This window comes from Diplotaxodon limnothrissa, linkage group LG3 (assembly GCF_057381915.1).
Source record: "Diplotaxodon limnothrissa isolate DT_005_m linkage group LG3, D_limnothrissa_male_GT1.1, whole genome shotgun sequence".
NCBI lineage: Eukaryota > Metazoa > Chordata > Actinopteri > Cichliformes > Cichlidae > Diplotaxodon > Diplotaxodon limnothrissa.
Window position 1 is genome coordinate 35,856,777 of NC_140598.1, and position 20,974 is coordinate 35,877,750.

At 41.5% G+C, this 20,974-nt stretch overlaps 3 protein-coding genes across 3 annotated transcripts; 2 read left to right on the top strand and 1 right to left on the bottom strand.

Annotated features, from left to right (window-relative positions):
• The first annotated feature begins 1,857 nt into the window (after positions 1–1,857).
• Positions 1,858–3,285, top strand: LOC146635576 (tripartite motif-containing protein 16-like). Its single transcript, XM_085347620.1, has one exon. The coding sequence runs from the start codon at positions 1,858–1,860 to the stop codon at positions 3,283–3,285; it is 1,428 nt and encodes a 475-aa protein (XP_085203746.1).
• A 358-nt stretch (positions 3,286–3,643) lies between these two features.
• On the top strand, positions 3,644–8,939 carry LOC146635577 (RING finger protein 150-like). Its single transcript, XM_085347632.1, has 2 exons — positions 3,644–4,147; positions 8,639–8,939. Exons 1-2 carry the CDS (start codon positions 3,691–3,693, stop codon positions 8,926–8,928), a joined length of 747 nt encoding a protein of 248 aa, XP_085203758.1. The 5' UTR covers positions 3,644–3,690; the 3' UTR covers positions 8,929–8,939.
• Positions 8,940–17,619: 8,680 nt separating this feature from the next.
• Positions 17,620–20,223, bottom strand: LOC146635578 (uncharacterized). The gene is made up of 5 exons (XM_085350185.1): positions 20,133–20,223; positions 19,387–19,740; positions 18,446–18,523; positions 17,784–17,884; positions 17,620–17,628 (listed from the first exon to the last, which is right to left on the bottom strand). The coding sequence occupies exons 1-5, from the start codon at positions 20,221–20,223 to the stop codon at positions 17,620–17,622; spliced, it is 633 nt and encodes a 210-aa protein (XP_085206311.1).
• Between the last annotated feature and the right edge of the window lie 751 nt (positions 20,224–20,974).

The following is a 20,974-nucleotide window of genomic DNA, read 5'->3' on the forward strand; positions in this document are numbered from 1 at the left end:
TAGCTTTATGATCGCAATGTTGCGAGTGGCTGAAGCAACACAGTTACTACAACCTGGAAGAAGCACCGCTCTCACAGCAGTCAGGAGTTCTGACACTTTAAACTGGATACGTTTACATGTTAAACGTCACACAGCCCGTGGAAGCAGCTTTAGTCACATTATAAGATCGATCGTACTAAAAAACTTGTATACAAAAGAATCAGTGAAAATGTGGATTTATTCACTCGATTTTAAATCGAACATAACCTGGTCCTGGCAGGTCATGTATTCACCTTCATGTGTTTAATAAACGGGTCAAAAGAGCCTCTGTCACCAAACAGAAAACTAAAGTTTCAAGCTTAACACACTGCACGTTTTTCTCGCTTCGTAGAGGGGATTAATAATGTTAATATTTGTAAGTTGCTATCAAAGGTGCTGGCAAACAGGCTGAAGATGGTGATGGATCAAATTTTACATCCAGGGCAAACTTACTGTGTGCTGTGTAGGTCTATTGTCGACAATGTGTCATTAGTTAGAGGTGTTTTGGAAGTCTCCAGTTCACTGGGTTATGATACTGATCTGATTTCTCTGGACCAAGAAAAAGCTTTTGGCTGAGTTGAGCATCGTTACCTCTGGAGTGTGCTAGAAAGGTTTGGTCTCGGCTCTGGTTTAATCGCTAAGATTATGGTTTTGTACGAGGAAATTGAAAGTGTACTGAAAATAAATGGTCGTTTGTGTAAACCTTTTAAATTAACTAGAGGCATTAGGCTGGGCTGTCCACTGTCGGGTATGTTATATGCTCTGTCTATCAAACCAGTGTTGCACAATGTGAGGTCATCCATTACTGGGTTGGTTTTATCTGATGTCAATATGTCTTTTAGTTTGTCTGCGTATGCTGATGATATTATTGTATTTGTTAGGAGTCACCAAGATGTGAATAAGTTGGGAATAATTGTTGGGAACTTTTGCAGATTTTTAGCTGCACAGGTGAATTGGGCTACTTCCAGGTGAGCTGAAGTGGTAAAGGGGAGGGTTGAAGTATCTGGGTGTGTACGTGGGAGATGAGGCTACAGAATGTAAGAACTGGGAAGGGGTGGTGGAGAAAGTTGGGGGAAAATTGGAAAAGTGGAGGTGGCTGTTGCCCCAAATGTCATATAGAGGGAGAGTGTTGATTATAAATAACTTGGCCACTTCTGTTTATGGCATCAATTAGCTTGTATAGAACCCCCTCCTGGTGTGATACATGATCTTCAAGTTTTGTTGGTTTATTTCTTTTGGGACAATCAACACTGGGTACTCCAGGCAGTACTTTTTTTGCCCAAGAGGAAGGTGGACAAGGATTGGTTCACCTAGAGAGCAGAACTTTGTGTCTTTCTGTGATTTGAGATCATCACCAAAGTTTCACATTCATTTCCAGCTGAACATTGAACATTTAAAAAGTGCTCTTTTGTGCGTATAACATATAAAAATTATAAAATAAAAATGTGATGATCTCAAATCACAGAAAGAAAAACACACAAAGTGTGATTTATTTATATAGAAGAAAGTGTTAACAAGCTTAAGTTGAAGTGAGCAGTAAATAAAAGGGTTAAACACACAGTATCGCTCTCTAACTGCTCCTCTTCCTGGAGTGAAGCACAGCCTGATAACCCTCCCTCTTCTTCCTGCTCTTAAACACAGCACCTCCTCTCTGTCCACGTGTTTCCTCGTTCCCTCCCCTTCAGATCTGCAGTTTGCCGATGGGTAACCAACATGTGGTGACATGTAAGAGCTGACAGGCTCCATTCACTGCAGAAACATGTTGTTGAGATCAGAGCTCAGACTAGTTTCAGTTATAAGGAAGAGAAACTCACACAGTCACTGACACTGATAGGAAAAATGGCGCATAAAGGAGTTCAGCTGAACCGAGAAACCTTCTCTTGTTCCATCTGTTTGGATTTCCTGAAAGATCCGGTGACTATTCCCTGTGGACACAGCTACTGCAGGAACTGTATTAAAGGTTTCTGGGATGAAGAGGACAGGAAGGGAATCCACAGCTGCCCTCAGTGCAGGAAGACTTTCACACCGAGGCCTGTCCTGGAGAAAAACACCATGTTAGCAGCTTTAGTGGAGCAGCTGAAGAAGACTGGACTCCAAGCTGCTCCAGCTGATCACTGCTATGCTGGACCTGAAGATGTGGCCTGTGATGTCTGCACTGGGAGGAAGCGGAAAGCCATCAAGTCCTGTCTGGTGTGTCTGATCTCCTACTGTGATAAACACATTCAGCTTCATTTGGAGTCTCCTGCCTTTGAAAAACACAAGCTGGTGGCCCCCTCCAAGAAGCTCCAGGAGAACATCTGCTCTCGTCATGATGAGGTGATGAAGATTTTCTGTCGTACTGATCAGCAGAGTATCTGTTATCTCTGCACAATGGATGAACATAAAGGCCATGAAACAGTCCCAGCTGCAGCAGAAAGGACTGAGAAGCAGAAGGAGCTCGAGGTGAGACGACTAAACATCCAGCAGAGAATCCAGGAGCGAGAGAAAGATGTGAAGCTGCTTCAACAGGAGGTGGAGGCCATCAATGGCTCTGCTGATAAAGCAGTGGAGGACAGTGAGAAGATGTTCACTGAGCTGATCCGTCTCCTCCAGAAAAGAAGCTCTGATGTGAAGCAGCAGGTCAGATCCCAGCAGGAAACTGAAGTGAGTCGAGTCAAAGAGCTTCAGGAGAAGCTGGAGCAGGAGATCGCTGAGCTGAAGAGGAAAGACGGCGAGCTGGAGCAGCTCTCACACACAGAGGATCACAACCAGTTTCTACACAACTACCCCTCACTGTCAGCACTCAGTGAGTCTACACACTCATCCAGCATCAATATTCGTCCTCTGAGCTACTTTGAGGATGTGACAGCAGCTGTGTCAGAGACCAGAGATAGACTACAGGACATTCTGAGAGAGGAATGGACAAACATCTCACTGACAGTCACTGAAGAGGATGTTTTACTGTCACCAGCAGAGCCAAAGACCAGAGCTGGATTCTTAAAATATTCACGTGAAATCACACTGGATCCAAACACAGCAAACAGACGTCTGTTATTATCTGAGGGGAACAGAAAAGTAACATTTATGAATCAGCAACAGTTTTATTCTGATCATCCAGACAGATTCACTGGATGGCTTCAGGTCCTGAGTAGAGAGAGTCTGACTGGACCTTGTTACTGGGAGGTGGAGTGGAGAGGGGGAGAAGTTTATGTCGCAGTTGCATACAAGAATATCAGGAGAGCAGGGAGCTCTGATGAATGTGGATTTGGGTGGAATGACAAATCTTAGGTCTTAACTTGTAACACAGAAAATTTTCAATTTTGGCACAACAGCCAACCGCCTGGTGCTTCACTTCGGTGGGCTCACGTCGCGTCACTCCTGTGGTGATTTCTCCTTTCAGTTGTGCGCATTTAGGAGTTTTTCGTGGGTGTTTCTCATCGAGTTAACGGTGGAGGCTGGAAATGGAGACTGCTAACAGGCGTCTGCTGCTAGGTAGCCTGAGAGTAGTGGAGGGGAGCGGCTAAAAACAGATTTTTTTTCTTTGGTGTGAACAAAGGGGAGTATAAGCGAGTTAAACACGCTCCTGGTGGTTTTGCCTTGTAGCATGGTGGAGTAGGAGGCTCCAGTGTTGAAGCTACCGGGCTCCTCCGACCTACCGACACACAGCTCGCTCTCACCCCGGGGAGGCTCGTCATGGCCCCGGGCTCGCTGGTGGCGGCCTGCCGCAGCCTGGCCCTCTCTACGTGGCTGCTCTCCTTCTGCTTCGTCCACCTGCTGTGCCTGGACTTCACCGTGGCCGAGCGGGAGGAGTGGTACACCGCCTTCGTCAACATCACCTACGTAGACCCGGCCACCTCGGAGCTGCGCACCGAGAAGACGGAGTGCGGGCGATATGGCGAGCACTCTCCGAAGCGGGACGCCAAGGGGGTGTTGGTCCTGCCCGCAGCACCGCTCGACCGCCAGGCCTGCGACCCCAACACCCGCTTCGCGGTGCCCGCTCAGGCCGGGGCCTGGGTGGCGCTCATAGCCCGGGGCAACTGCACCTACAAGGACAAGATCCGCCACGCTGCAGCCCACAACGCCTCTGCGGTGGTCATCTTTAATGTGGGCTCCACCAACACGAACGACACCATCACCATGCCTCACCCAGGTAGATGATGCTCTGCTTTATTCACCCCAATAAATGCGCAGTTAACTCGATTTCCTCCCTCTGTGAAGGAGGCTTTGTAGAGCTTTTCTAAGTTGGGTAGTTTGCTGCTGGGGTGAATAGAATAGAATGCCTTTATACAACCGTATAGTCACAATAATGACATACAGAGCATCTCCTACTCAGTGCAAACATGCTGGGGGGAGGCAAAGTTCTGCAGCACTATATACATATGGAAAGCATTAACAGAGGGAAAATATATATACATAGGATTGGTATTGCAGAGTGGTGGTTCTTAGAGGAAATGGGAAGAAAAAAATTGGGGGGGCTGTGTTATCGGTGCATGTGTGAGTTCAGGGTGGTTATGGCTTTAGGGAAGAAAGTGTTTTCGAGTCTGTGGGGTTTTGTGCTGATGCACCTGTAGCAGGCTGAACATGTTGAAACCAGGGTGGGAGCTGTCCTTGATGATGTTTGCTGCTCTGCTGAGGCAGCGGGAGGAATAACTGTCCATCAGGGAGGGGAGAGGGCAGCCGATGATCTTTTGTGCTGTCTTGACTACTCTCTGAAGCCTCGCTCTATCCGCCTTAGTGCAGCTGCCGTACCATACTGTCATGCAGTAGGTTAGCAGGCTCTCAATGGACGACTGGTAGAAGGTCATGGGGATTAAAGGTGACGTGGACAATGTTTATCTTAATTTCTTAATACAAACGTCATGGAAAAAGTCCAACTGACGAGGTATTTCTGTTATAAGGGATGTGTTGAGTCATCTAGTTTTATGTCCAAGGAGGTGTTATATGCAAACTGTCCCCAGATTCTCCTTATTTGGAAATTGTGTAGTTTAGACTAGAGGAACCACTTTTTGCTGAGCAGTGTATTTTTATATAATTTTAAAGTTGTGTTTCCCCACTTTCACAATTCTCCCATCTGTGGAGGCACTGTTTTGCTGCCACTCTCACTGGGCAGGGTGAAGCACTCACACTGGGGACTGCTTTACTATGGACACTGAGAAATAGTTGAGTGGAAAATGTAGATGTGTGTACAGGTTAAGTTGGTGTCGGGTATAAATTAAATGTAGAACATAGACACACTGACACCAGACATTGGTTTGACTCAGTTTTGGTCTCACCTGTTGGTGTGTTGGGGCAAGAAATTGTCTCATTTAGACTTAACAAGTCAACACTCTCTTCTTCATCACCTCATCTTCCTCTTCTGACTGCTGCTGAGCTCCAACCCTTTTTACCTCCTGGAGATGATTCATATTCACTGAAATTTCACTCATGTCACAGAAACTGTTCAGTTATTCTTCATTTATTAATCTGTTTATCAGGAACCTCTGTTGATTATATATGCAAAGGATTTTCCTTGTATCATTGAACCTTTTAAGAGTTTTCTCTTAGTAGTTTTGGGGAGTTTTTAATTAGATTTACAGCTTCAGAATAACTTTGTGATGTCAGATTAGAAAGTCTGTGTCCAACCCTGGTGTTTGATCAGATGTTTGATCCCTGCAGGGTTGGATTTTTTATATGAATGTTGAATTTGTTGTTTTGGAATTGAGTTCGATTTTCACTGATGGAGGATTCAAGTGTAAAAAGTGGATCTACCAACAGTTTATTTTCTTTGGTATTATGATTAAATATATTGTCCTCTTTTTGTGTGACAGAGGCAGGGATTTCTCTGTCCTGGATGTAAATTTGCCCAGTAAATTGTTGAAACTGTCAAATAAACCTTGTTTGTGTTTTGTGATTTAAAACATAACCCAGTGTTCCCAGGTAATGTAGAGAGGTCTGTGTTCACAACACTCATGTGTGGAAATGTATCAATAGTGTGTGTTGGGAGCTGATAACAAGCAAAGACAGCCAGGAAATGTGTTTCCTTGATAATTGTTCTTTTATCAATGCTGGTTAATTCTGTCTCTGGTGTCTCTGGGGGAGTGTAGTTTGTGGCTCGGCTGCAGGGGAGGGGTGCAGCAGTGTGTTCAAGGGAGGCTGGTTGTCACAGCCAGCAAGCATCATCTCAGCATACCTTCCCTATTTTAGTAGCTGCTGGAGGAGGAGAGAAGTGAGCTGAGGGTGAAGCAGCTGGACAAGCAGCACAAGAGTGAGCATTGTGGGAAGTGTAAAAACACATGGTACATGGAACGATCCAGAGGATTTCTGAAACGGGTTTCCAGCCTTACGTTTCCAGTTTGAGTTAACAACACATTCCCTGAAAGGCCTTCATCAGCTTCCAGCTGAAGCAGAATAAAGTGTAACACTGATGATGTGATGCATAATTCCCTAGATCACAGCGAGTGTGTTGCACATTGGTGTGGGAAGCATCAAATTTAACAGGCATGCACTGCTTAGTGTTTTTGTGTGATGGGAATGAAATAAGAAGATGTGTTAACACTTACAGTCTGATCATTTGTGTCTCATAGCGATCGTGGAAAACATATGACATAAATGATATCATGACTGTGCTCACTCGGTGGGTTTGGGCAGTGTGAATAAGCTTCACATTCCTGCAGGGGAATCAGCAGGTGTAACGCTGCCAAACCGGAGGTGAAACATTGTTTAAAGGGGGAGGATACACTCTTCATAACCAGCAAGAAGACTTTTTCCCAGAAATAGAATTGGAAGAGATAGAAATCAGAGATATTCTCAGAGTTGCTGACTGAAGGTCTGTGATACTTCTTTATCAGTTTATTTCCATTTGTTAAACGATGCTGTCAGTGGTCATCCACACAGTGCCTCTCTGACAGAAACAGTCGTGTGGATCAGGGATTCGTAGCCCCGCTGCATCTACAGTGACTGATTATGGAAAACAGGCTCCTGTCATTCGATTATGTCCAGAGAAACTCCATGTGACGTTTGACGTTGGTCACGACTTAGCGCTGAGTTACATAACAGGGCTGACTGCTCCGTAGCACCGTAAGTGGTGTTCTTTTGAGTCGCTCTGCTGCTGAGTGAAGTAACAGCTGTTTCTCTGACAGCTGGAAACTCCTTCAGGGATCCCTGGCAGGCCTACACTAGGGCTGCCACGATTAGTCGACTAGTCACGATTACGTCGACTATCAAAATCATCGACGACTAATTTAATAGTCGAGGCGTCGTTTGAAGCTTTGTAAGATCACAAAAGACGCAGGAATAAGTAGCAGGATTTAAGAGTGTAATAACGGACTGAAACAGAAGATGGCAGCACTGCATGTACAAGGATGCCAGCTGCCGTTAAACCCCGAAGAAGAAGAAGAAGAAGAAGAAGCTGTGTCCCAGAATTCATAGCGCAGCCCAGCTCAGTTTCCAACAATGGCGGCAGCTAGTTAGTTTTAATATTACTCTTATTATTCTTTCTGGGTCACAAAATAAACGTTTAACATATTTTCAGGTGAGAATGTAGCTGTGTAAACCTCAAATATCTGCTCAGTTTATCAAGACACCACATACTTTCAAAAGCGCTCCGATGTTTTCGGAGACGTCTGTTACCCACTAGCTCGATAGCTAGCCGGGGGCAAGGTCACTAGAGCCGTGAGAACACCGGACTCCCGGCAAATTGTTTTCAAACACACCGCCATCTTTTGCTGCTCAGGTTAAACATGATATATGAGTCACTTAGATAACTTAAAATGTTATTGTTTGCCTTTTTTTTGTATTTTATTTGTTCCTGAGTAAATCGGTTTGGCTGAGATTAAAGTTATAGTTTTTACACAGCTGAATAAACGTCAAGCAGACAGCTGATTATCAGAAGTGTGAGATGCTCCAGAATATACTCCGGTGTCCTGTTATATTTTAGATAGCAAGGAGTTTATTAAACTTCACCGAAACAATCTGCAAATTTCATTAAAATTTAATAAACTATCATCTTTTTTTAGTTAGCACAGACCTTAAACACTTAAAGCTGTAAGCTAATGATAGTTATATAAGAGCAGATGCTGCTGGTGCAATAAGCTGAACGTTTTACGTCCAATGGATGATGATCTGATTAGTCGCAAAAATAATCGGTGACTAGTCGATTATCAAAATAATCGTTTGTGGCACCCACATTTAGATGCCATGAATTCAGGAAGGGGGGAAAAAGCCCTGAGTGGTTGGTTTGCTTTAAATCCAGCCTCAACTTTCACGGCCCGCTACCAAACAACTCACGGGCCGGTACTGTCCGTGAGTTGTTTGGGGACCGCTGGATTAGAGCCACATGAACTATATTACAAAGCCATACTAGTGACAGAGAAAGGAGACTTAACCAAAGGGAAGTGTTTTGGATTTTTAAATATAAGCCCACTAAATATCCTTGCTTCAATAATGTAGATTTATTTTTTATTCATCTTGATATTTGAAACCTATTCCTGTTCCTAGTAATTGGTGGTTGTTGCTCATGGAGTTCTACTCCTTTTTTTTAATTGACAAATATTTTAGGCCAAAATGATGACATCAATCAATCAATCAATCAATATTTATTTATATAGCTTATGTAAAAAGTACAGTGACCATCAAAGTGCTTCTCACCTGTCCTCATCTTCAGGTGCGAGCGAGGTCGTCGCCATCATGATCCCGGAGCCAAAAGGCCGCGAGATCGTATCGCTGTTGGAACGAAATGTGACGGTCACCATGACAATCACCATCGGGACGAGGAACCTGCAGAAGTACGTGAGCAGGACGTCGGTGGTGTTCGTATCGATCTTCTTCATTGTGCTGATGATCATCTCCATCGTCTGGCTCATCTTCTGCTACATCAAGAGGTTCAGATACACCAATGCGGGAGACCAGAACCAGGCGCGAACACGGGTCTGCGTCTCCTGCTGTTCTGCTTAGTTTATGGAGACAATGAAGATAATGATAATGTGAGACACTTACTGACATGTACAGATGGATTTTCTAAGTATGAATGCAGGTGTCTTCAAACCAAGGCAGGAGCATCTGTTGCATCTGCTTTTCTGTTCTGAGTGAGGGACGTGTACCTGTTAAACTTCAAACAGATGAAGTTTAATAATAAACATTTCCATCAGGTGATGGTTCAGTTTAACATCACACTGTGATGGATTTAAAAGAATTGTAAGTGAATAAAAAAGATGTAAGTGTGAAAACTTGGTTGTAAAACACATTTTCATTTAATCTTTTTTCAGTATCAATTTTTTTCACGTTCAATACAAACCTTTTCAGTACATTTATTTCAGTTTCAATATTATTTTTCAGTTTCATTTTAAGGTGGCATTTGTGCTGTGGCCCTCTGTTTTTAAGCTGTGTTAATGTTTATCAGAATTCCTTCTGTGATATATATTTAGCTAGAATCTACACATTTATTTGAAGAAAACATTTTTTTTTTATTTAGCTGTAATTCTAAAGATTTTTAAGTGTTCACTGATGCCTTATTTGTGCATACAACCTGTTATTGTAGTTCGTTTTATGTCTTGGATTTGTCTTAATTTTGTGCTCCTTTATCAGCCTTTGTTTCCTGCATGTACATCTTATGTGATTAATGGCCAGGAGGGTTTGCAGTTTCATCAAAACATGAGTTGTTTGTTGCTTTCATTATGAATTTGCTGACTATGGCTGCTTATAAAAGTCAGATTATTACATTAATATGTTATTAATATCTGTATATTGATTTAATTTTGCTGTCAGACAGTTTAGTGTGTAGCAGCAAGGGTTGTGTGGTTTTATTGTTTGTTACTGCCTGGAGTAATCAAAGTACAGTTTGACTTTTCGTGCTATAGCATACAAAGAGCACCACGCTGGGGTGTCACCTCTGAATGAGCTGGGAGTGGAGTTAGTCTCAGGTTTTGTGCTGGACTATATGCACCTTGTGTGTCTGAGGGTCATGCGCAACCTTATTTTTTTTTTTTTTTCTTTCTTTTTTTCTTTATTTCATTTTTATTATCTCTAGTTGAAAATAAGAGTAAACAATTAGCTGGAAAAGAGATTTTTATATCTATGGATACATCTCTACAGAAACCCAAAGCGTCTGAAATTGGTTTAAATGGCTGTTGGAATTAAAAAGGTGAGATTCTTGCATAAAAGGAACCTCAGCTTCCATTTAAATTTATAAGAAACACATTCAAAAAACTTGCAGAGCCTCACTGTTGGTTGGTTGAGAGCTGCATGTAAATATCAATGCCCCCCGTGTCACAGCAGGAGTAAATGGAGGAAAGAAGATCTGCAAATCTTGAGCCTCACTCAAGCATTTCTTGAATGACTCACAGGATGAGCCAGTGTTGTGTCGACACATAACTATTGTTGCTAGCGGCCTGTCACAAAAACAGATAATTTGTTCTCATTTCTTTAGTTCTAATTGAAAACTTGACATACCTCGACATGGTGTGCACTGTGTCCTTAAAAAAGTTTGAGTAAATGGCAAAGACCTGAGAGATGCACCTGGTCCATCTACTGTTCACTGAAGCCTCATTAGAAACGGTGTGGACGGGTGGCTGTTAGCAAGACATTTATAAGGAGGGGAAATGGAGAGAAAAGGCTGAGGTGGAACAAATTACTCAAGAACTGGACTGAAAATCAGTGGCAACAGCTTTTATGGAGTGATGAATCTAATTATGTATGCATATTTCATAAAAAATCCCTCCATAAGCTTCAACTGGTTCAGAACTCTGCTGCTCGCATTATCACCAGAACCCCCTCCTACCAGCACATCACCCCTGTTCTTCAGGAACTTCACTGGCTCCCTGTGAAATTCCGGATAATTTTCAAACTTCTTCTGCTCACCTTCAAGGCCATTCATAACCTCGCTCCTCCTTACCTTTCTGACCTGTTAACCACCACCTGTTCTGCCCGTTCACTTCGTTCTTCTTCTTTTATCCAGCTTACTGCACCTTCCTTCCGCCTCACCACCATGGGAAGCGCAACCTTATTAATCTTTGGGTAAAAGGTCCCTGAACATGCAGACAGTCTATGCAAATTCTAACTGTGATTTCAGCATTCATGCTTTCTTTCAGGCAATATTTTCAAGACCCAAGGTCTCTCCTTGTAATTAGCATGTAGAAAGCAACTGAATTAAGACAATTTTTGTTTCAAACAGGTCCTGTTGTTTTACTTAATAATGTACCAAGCCAAATGTATAGACACTTTATACTTTTATCTATATCTAAGTCTTGATTTGTGTAATGTAGGGGGGGAATTCTTATTGTGACAAGCATTTTACAGGATTGCCAAGTTGTTGCACCGTGTCAGGTCTTTGAAAACTGTAATTCAGCTTCCCGCTGGACTCAACGTGCCTTGGAACTTACTTTGTTTCAAATCTGTCTAAACACACACATACTAGTTGACTTCTTTTTGCTTTCCCCCCAGCATGCTATGATTTGCAGTTGTTGATTTTCTGGATGGTGGAGGTGGATCCAAAATTCTTTGCAACTGGTATCACTCAGCATTTTTCTTTTCGCAGCATTTTTCTTTTTGCAAGTGTTTTCTGAAGTTGCAGCCCATTTGGCCTCTCAGGGCCACAGTAGGTAAGGCATGTTCACTTCCTGTCATTTATGGGCTCAACTGTGCCTTGTATAGACCGTTAAAGGGGTTAAACCATATACGGGGTGAAGGGAGATAACCCTTTGGTGTTGTTAGATGTTTTTAAAACGCGTGTAACCAGGAAGTCACGTATACAAACACACATACACACACTCACATGCTCGCATATGCATGCATACACACAAACACAGTGCCTTAGCTTTTACGACACACCATATGGGTTTTACAATGGGGTGTTTCTCTAACTGTTTTTACTGAATAACAGGCTGCGAGGGAAGGCTGGAGTTGAAGTTGTCTGGGATCAGGTGAGGAGCTTAAAGCTCTGGGATCCTGACTGGACTGGCTTCCTTTTCAAGTTAAAATGGACTGAGTGTCTTGCTTTGTTCACGGGGATAAGTCTCTGAGTTAGCGAGGTCTGCGAGTACAGACCTAACAATGTGGATTTATCCAGTCATTTTTAAAACGGAGCTCGGGACATAACCTGGTCCTGGCAGGTCATGTGTTCAAGTTTATGTGTTTAATAAACAGGTCAAAACAGCCTCTGTCACCAAACAGAAAACTTTAAAGTTTCAAGCTCAGCACTGCACGCTTATTTCCCTTCGTACTACATTCTGATATTCATAATGATCTAAACTTTCCACTCCACAGAGAAAACAATGACACTGTTGCACAGAAATAAATGAAACACAATAATGAAAATCTGAGAATGTTACCTGTAATGTCAGGTTCTGTGTATTAAAAGTGAGTGAACGTATCCATGGGAACTGATGTAACGACTGTGTTTTCCCAGCCACGTGGGGGAGTGTTTATAAACAAACATCAGAACTTCTTGTGGAGGACTTGGTGATCTGCACATGCGTGAATCTGAGCCTCATTAAAAGTTAGTTAGTTTTCTGGTAAAACCTTTTTCAGTGTCATGTTGTGTAAACTTTCCTCAGAAATCTGATTAAATTCATATTCACATAAATAAACTTTTTCTGTATCTGTTTGTTTGCAGTTCGTCCGGGATTCACATGAATTTCACCTTTGTGTATTGGAAAAAAAATACTAACAGTAATATTTTTTTAGCATATGCCTTTATGGTGGGAACTCTGAAATGTGTTCAGCTCCCACCATGGACACATTTCAATTCCTCAGGTGGTTTTTAGTGACTTCTACAGGGAGTGCAGAATTATTAGGCAAATGAGTATTTTGTCCACATCATCCTCTTCATGCATGTTGTCTTACTCCAAGCTGTATAGGCTCGAAAGCCTACTACCAATTAAGCATATTAGGTGATGTGCATCTCTGTAATGAGAAGGGGTGTGGTCTAATGACATCAACACCCTATATCAGGTGTGCATAATTATTAGGCAACGTCCTTTCCTTTGGCAAAATGGGTCAAAAGAAGGACTTGACAGGCTCAGAAAAGTCAAAAATAGTGAGATATCTTGCAGAGGGATGCAGCAGTCTCAAAATTGCAAAGCTTCTGAAGCGTGATCATCGAACAATCAAGCGTTTCATTCAAAATAGTCAACAGGGTCGCAAGAAGCGTGTGGAAAAACCAAGGCGCAAAATAACTGCACATGAACTGAGAAAAGTCAAGCGTGCAGCTGCCAAGATGCCACTTGCCACCAGTTTGGCCATATTTCAGAGCTGCAACATCACTGGAGTGCCCAAAAGCACAAGGTGTGCAATACTCAGAGACATGGCCAAGGTAAGAAAGGCTGAAAGACGACCACCACTGAACAAGACACACAAGCTGAAACGTCAAGACTGGGCCAAGAAATATCTCAAGACTGGTTTTTCTAAGGTTTTATGGACTGATGAAATGAGAGTGAGTCTTGATGGGCCAGATGGATGGGCCCGTGGCTGGATTGGTAAAGGGCAGAGAGCTCCAGTCCGACTCAGACGCCAGCAAGGTGGAGGTGGAGTACTGGTTTGGGCTGGTATCATCAAAGATGAGCTTGTGGGGCCTTTTCGGGTTGAGGATGGAGTCAAGCTCAACTCCCAGTCCTACTGCCAGTTTCTGGAAGACACCTTCTTCAAGCAGTGGTACAGGAAGAAGTCTGCATCCTTCAAGAAAAACATGATTTTCATGCAGGACAATGCTCCATCACACGCGTCCAAGTACTCCACAGCGTGGCTGGCAAGAAAGGGTATAAAAGAAGAAAAACTAATGACATGGCCACCTTGTTCACCTGATCTGAACCCCATTGAGAACCTGTGGTCCATCATCAAATGTGAGATTTACAAGGAGGGAAAACAGTACACCTCTCTGAACAGTGTCTGGGAGGCTGTGGTTGCTGCTGCACGCAATGTTTTTTTTTTTTTTTTTTTTTTTGGCCTGTCCCGTTTGGCTCTTTTGCCATCAGAATTGTTGTCTAAAGGCAAAGAAAGATGCCCAACGGATTTACTTTACCAAACTGACCATCCCAGCCTTGCCATAATGGTCCATTTGATTCACCTTTTATTGTTTATTTTATTTTCACTTACTGAATACGGGACAGACTTGACTGGGGGAAAGAAGGGGAGAAAGAAAGAGGGAAAGAGAAACAGCTGAGGAGAGGGACGGGGGAGAAGGGCAAAAAACAAAAACCAACAGAACGGGCAGAGAAAAAAAAATGCATATATCAATCACCTGGATCACCTGCTGAGAAAGAAAAAAGAAAGCAAGCAGAAGAGAACAAGAGTAATAGAATAAACAACATCACAATGATATATGGGAATATGACAGTAAATACTAAATGTTAAACATTATTGTGCAGCACATAAGATCAACAGAACACAGTGTGCTTTGAGGTAGGAGCCAAAAAGGGTGTAGTTTGTGGGTGTGATCACCCGTGTGTACACCTGTGAGCATGGACGCGCTTGTTTTTTGTTTTTTAAAAGGTTCCTTCATGTAATAATCTGCTAGAGGGTGTGGGGGGGCCACAGCCCCGTCCTCCAGGGCGTGAAGCAGGTGTGGAGGAGATCAAAACTCCAGACATCCAGAGGCCCCCAGAACACAAGAGACCAAGGAAGACCAACAGCACTGCTGTTGCTGCACGCAATGTTGATGGTGAACAGATCAAAACACTGACAGAATCCATGGATGGCAGGCTTTTGAGTGTCCTTGCAAAGAAAGGTGGCTATATTGGTCGCTGATTTGTTTTTGTTTTGTTTTTGAATGTCAGAAATGTATATTTGTGAATGTGGAGATGTTATATTGGTTTCACTGGTAAAAATAAATAATTGAAATGGGTATATATTTGTTTTTTGTTAAGTTGCCTAATAATTATGCACAGTAATAGTCACCTGCACACACAGATATCCCCCTAAAATAGCTAAAACGAAAAACTACTTCCAAAAACATTCAGCTTTGATATTAATGAGTTTTTTGGGTTCATTGAGAACATGGTTGTTGTTCAATAATAAATTCCTCAAAAATACAACTTGCCTAATAATTCTGCACTCCCTATAGAAGGAAATTGGAGTTTTGATTTATTTCTTCAGTCTGTTTCATTGTTACACTGTTAAAGACTGAACTCAGCTCTGAAAGGTTAAACCTGGATTTGTTTTAATGACCAGCAGGGGGAGACTCCTTTATCTTGAAAAACAGACCAGATTATATTGAAGTCTATGACATAAGGACCCTCAATCTCACTATGACCTCATTATAAACTTTCCAGGTGCCTTCATGATCTCCAGGTGCTGCTATGTAAAAGTTTTGACATTTATAATTGTTTATTTTGCAAATTATGGGCTCTAGAATCAAAATAAGTCAATAAAGTCAGGATGCTTTAGGTCTGCTTCTAATTCCTCACATCCAACCTCTTTAAATCCAAGTCAGCTTCAAACTCTGTTACAGTCATATAAACCTATAAATATCATCCCACATCCATCTTTTATCCTGTGACTGTGGCTGTATCCCAATTCAGGGTCTGCAGCCTTAAAGTACGCAGTCTCAACGATCCTCAAGGGCCGCGTACTTAAAGACCGCTAAGGCCGGAAGTGCGAGGCTTGTGAAATGGGACGGTCTAGCCTCCGTTGCGCTGCCCAGGTTGCAATGATACTAACAGAAACGTTTCATACAGCTTTGTTTGACAGAAATGAAGGAGAACATATTTTGTTCATTTGTTTGTTTGCTTCTACATGAGCTTTGATCATTCTCTGTAAGATTAAGCTCAGCTATTGAACGGCGTGTATTTTAAAGTAAAGGCTTTAAAACCAAGTTAGTACAAACGTCTCTAATGTCACATAACTTTGCCGACATGTGGCCAACAGTAATGTTTTAATGTTCTTCGTTATTAAACATTTGCACATAAATAAGTGACATTATATTCAGTACTTAAAGTTTACTCTTCGGGCGCCCCTCATCCGCTGTTTTTTTCGGCAAAATTATCCACACCCACCGCCGCGCTATGCATTCTGGGATATGTTGGGCCACGAAGTCTACACCGCCGCATCCTTAAAATTCAGTGAAATGAAGGACGCATTTGAGGGCCGCATTTCGAGCAGCCTTTGAATTGGGACAGCCTTCGTTGCGTCGCTGTGACGTAATCGGCCTTAAAATGCGGCCTGTAAGGCTGCAGACCCTGAATTGGGATACAGCCTGTGTCTGTGCTGCTCCCATGTAGGAGGACAGCAGTGTTTTACAAACATTACTGACAGCTGTCAGTGCTACACCTCAGCCTCACAGATACACCTGTGGTATCAGTCAGAGAATGCTACATCTCCTCGTTAACATGTTCACAGTGTTGGGTGTCCATTCAGCAGACTCACTGGAGTTATGACATCACCCCATCAGCCTTCATGGTGTAAATCTGATTTAAGTCTGTCATTGGTCGTATTTATTCCAGACTGGAGGACGAGTTACAGGAAGTCAGAGTTGTGATATTTAAATGTTCATGTGATGTAAAAACTTCTTGACACAGAATTCAGTTGAATTCAATTTAAATTATTTTATATTAATTTTGCTTACATATTCAAAATATATTATATATAGTTTTGCATAAAATATATATTTCCATGTCCATCGTTTAACCAGGTGTTTCACACTGAGTTGTTGTCACAGCTGTGTGCAGTGCAGAGATACAGCACACAAGAGGCAGAGCTGGACAGTGAAAGACAAACTTACAGAGTTACTCAGAAATAAACACACGGACACATTCGAGTGATGACAAATTCAGGCAACAGAGCAAAAGTAAACATTTTTTAAAAAGAGAAAAAAATAGAACAAAGATTTATATACAACGACAAGAACAGGAGTATTTCTACACTGGACTCTGATCGAGGGTTAGACACAGGAGATGGATCAGCTGCAGCAGAGAGCAGCTCTATCCTGGGAAAAACTTTGGATTGGGAACATAAACCTGACCGAGGTCTTGGAGTCTTTGGGAGAGGAACAGTTCACTGATGAGCTGACACTGAAAAATCTAAGAAGAAAATCCAGTTTCTCCCATAAAACACACATTAATAACACAGAATCTGCAGCTTTGGTGATTAGTTGTATTCTGAACGTCACAAACTGATGAATCTTTATGTGAGTCAGAGTTCTTCTCACTGAGGTTTCTGCTGCTTTGATGTTGCATTAAAACGAGACACGAGTGTAAATATCAGTCCAACTACTTTTCTTACTTTACTTTTTTAGCACACATGAACAAATAAAAAGTAGAGAAACCGTTTTACTGTCAACAAAAGTGCCAACAAGAGTGTATTAAACAATGTAAACACAAAACATGAAGCTTCATCCTGTTAATGCTGTTTTGTGTTTTACCTCAAATTCAATTCATCCTGTTTTTATTTTAACACCTCAGCATATTTATAGTTCAGATGAGTTGAAGGATTTCAATATTGGACTGAAGTCCTGAATTTAAATCTTTTCTCTGTTGTTTGTGTTGTTTTTCCCTCTGTTGGTTCTTGACGCCAACTAAACAGCATCGAATTGGAAACTTCAAATCTGGTTTATAATCACGATGTTATGAAGAGTTTCTGTTCAAAGTCTGAGATCTGCAGTTTCCAGCTGTTGTCATGAAACTGAACTAGAAGGTCCATATGCTGACAACGTCTTCATCAAGAACTCTGTTTGAAATTGAAAGAAAATCCAAAGACTCACTGAGTTATACTGAATATGAAAAGTTTAAGAGACTTTAAAATGTCACAGAGCAAATGATTCTGACACAAACTGTAAACATTTGTTTTTAAAAGACAATACTTTTTTTTTCTGACAGACTTACGTGTTCTTTGCAATTCTGATAAAACATAAATCCCCATGAGATCAGAGAGATACAGATGAATACAGCCCCGACGATTGCTAGCCGGCCTGACAAAGAAATTCCTAAGGTGCAAAAAACAGTAAACACATAATTTAGTGTTAATGATATAAACGAGCACATTTTAAAAACAGGAAGTGGAATTAACCATTAAATAACCAGTATTACTGTGAGAGGTGAACACCAGACTTTATTTACATGTTTCTGATGCACAGAGAATTTCATTTATCACCACTTACAGTCTGGTGACCTCCAGCTTACATCGGGCCTTTTGCCCAATGACAGCCAGGAAAGACTCGAGGCCCCAAAACCCAGAACTGGATAAAACTGATATTTGACATTTTGAAGCAGAACCTCAGTATGTTTACCTGAAAGAGCTGCAGGTTTATGGGAGGATTTTACTTTGTTATTCATATAGACTCAGTTTCACTTATGAAGGCCTAGTCTTAGACTCTCTTTATTTTAAGACTGAACTAAATCCATTTCTAGAAAACTGGATGGGAGTGTTTTCTGTTCTCGTAAATTAATACAGTTCTCTGATTTGGCCCATATCTCCTGACTGTACTGTATATAAACAATATAATGAATGAGTGATTTTGTAAACTGTAAAGTTATTTTGTTTTTACCTTTGGTCTCGTCCTTCAGCTCTGGTGGTTGGAGACTTCCAGGTTGCTGAGTTGTTTCTGTCTTCCCAGGTCTTGATTCTGAAATAAAATAAAATAAAATAAAAATTCTTTGTAATAAATTGGAAAATGATCTAATATTATGACAGTGAATTAAGTTGCTCACAGTTTTATTTCTACCAAGTGGAAACTTACAAAACTGAAACAAGAAACCAACAATGAAGAACCAAAAAACAAACAAACTGTTGTGATGAGAGAAACAGTTTGTAGCTCTTCAGTGTTGGTTTCCTCACATGTCCTGATGAAGCTGCTCAGTAACAGTGTCACTGAGGTTGGACACTGTGGATTTCTGTGGTCGACTCAGACTCTGAGGCCTCCTTCAGGGATGTTACCTGGACCAGCAGCTTCATGAAGAATTAGCCTCACGTGTGTGTAAGCCACAAAGACTCTTGTGTTAAAAAGTCCAACTTAAAGCAGAAATGACCATGTTTACAGTCTTCTACATGAACCAGTGTTGGTCTCCATGGATAGTTTCATATCATCTCTGTGTAGACTTCCTATATGTCTGTTACTGTACTCAGCACTAATTGGCAGGTGTGTGTCTGTGTGATGCAGTTTATGGATGTAATTTTCGTACTACACTGTTTTTCTGGCAATTCTATTAAAAATGCTCGAAAAGGAAACATCAGCTCTAGAACAGTGAAGAAGATCCAGTTCATGTTCGAGTCAGTGAAAGTGGGGCTACAGCTGCTGGTGTCTGAAACTCCATCAATCAAACAGGATATTTATAAAGACACTGTTGTTATGAAAGTGGAAACTAAAGATTTGTGTTCATCACTTTGAAAGCCTGTAACAATTATACACACCAATTTTATCTCAGGTTTGAACCATGATTAACGTTAACAGCTCACAGTGATCACATGTGTATAAATGAATTGTCTTACCAGAGACGGTGACTCTGCAGCTGTTGGAGCCGCGGCCATAACCTGTGTCCACCTCACACAGGTACAGACCCGAGTCCTCAGTCCTGAGTCTGGACAGCTGGAGTCTGATTCGTCCTTCTCTGAGGGCGTCTTTGTCACTCTGGACTCGTCCTGAAAACTCTTCATCCTCTGAGAACTCGACACCACCACGAAGATAATACAGAGTTATGTGTTTATGATCATTATTCATGTAACAGAGGATCTCCAGTGTTGAGATGGACGTGTCTGGTTTGGTGGTGAACGTCCACTCCAGTGTGATGTTGTGGTTCTCCTCTGCCTGATAGGAGCTCTGTGTCACATCCACTACAAATGATCCTGTTGAGGAGACAGAGAGGAGCAGACACACAACTTTATACAACATCAGAACTGTGAAACACAGGAATAAATTAAATGTCATTTCTTTTATAAATCTAAAGAACTTCAAGGCCCCCACTACAGCCTGTCATATTTGTCCATTTATTCAGAACGCCATAATCTGCTCCTTGTTGTTTTGGCTCCTGCTAAAGATGCTTTACGTTTCCAACATTTTGTTTTCAACAATCATGATGCCTAGAATCACATTTATTTTTTAACAATCTTTCCTTATTTGTTTACACAAAACAACAAAAAGTAAACAGTACAAAATATAAATAATCATAATTCATATACCCTGATCTGTGTCTGCTCTGATCATAGATGAGTTTAAATGCTCAGCAGTTTTTGCTCACCTCTGCAGAGGACGAGTGTTAGAAGCAGCACAGCAGCAGAGAAGGCCGAGGGTCTGTGTGTGAAGATCACACTGATCTCCTGAAGAGCCATCACTCATTACTCTGAAAGTCAATAAGCAAAACAAGCTTCCTGTTACTCTCTGCATCTCACAGCAAGCAGCCCTAATATAGCAGACTAATATAACATCATGTGTTTTATTCTAAATGTTAATGTTTCTGATCCTTTAACAACATTAAAGAAATCTTACCTCAAATAAATATTTTAGTCAGCACTGGAAATAAGTGCTGCTTTCTTAAAAAACTTTCAAGTACAAACAAACAAAAGAGAAAATATCTTCGAGGATTTTAAGTTCAGAGCTTCTCTGTGGCGCGTTTCTTCATCTGTCTACTCTGAACATCATCTCCAGACTGCAGATCCTGTACTGTTGATCAATGAGTTCCTCCACTCTGTAACAATGAAAGGAAAACAGGTTCAGTCCCAGTGAAGTCACATTCAAGAAGCTGTTTCAGTGTTTAAGCGATTTAAAAATAGTTTATATGTAAAGAGACATTTAGATCATCACTGATTACATAACAGAGGGCAATGATTTTAAATGTGTTCTGGTCAGGCTTGTACTGAGACAAAAAAATCAGCCTGGAAGTTTTTGTCCAGGCAGATCACCATCATTGTCAAACCCCCATCCCCCCCCCCCAAAAAAAACCAAACAAACAAACTAATATATCTAATTATTAATATCTAATTAAAAACTACATCTGCTTTCAATGAGAAGCAACGTCATTCTCACTATAATCCATTTCTAACATACTGTAAAAAGAAAAGCTATAAAGCACATCCATTATTT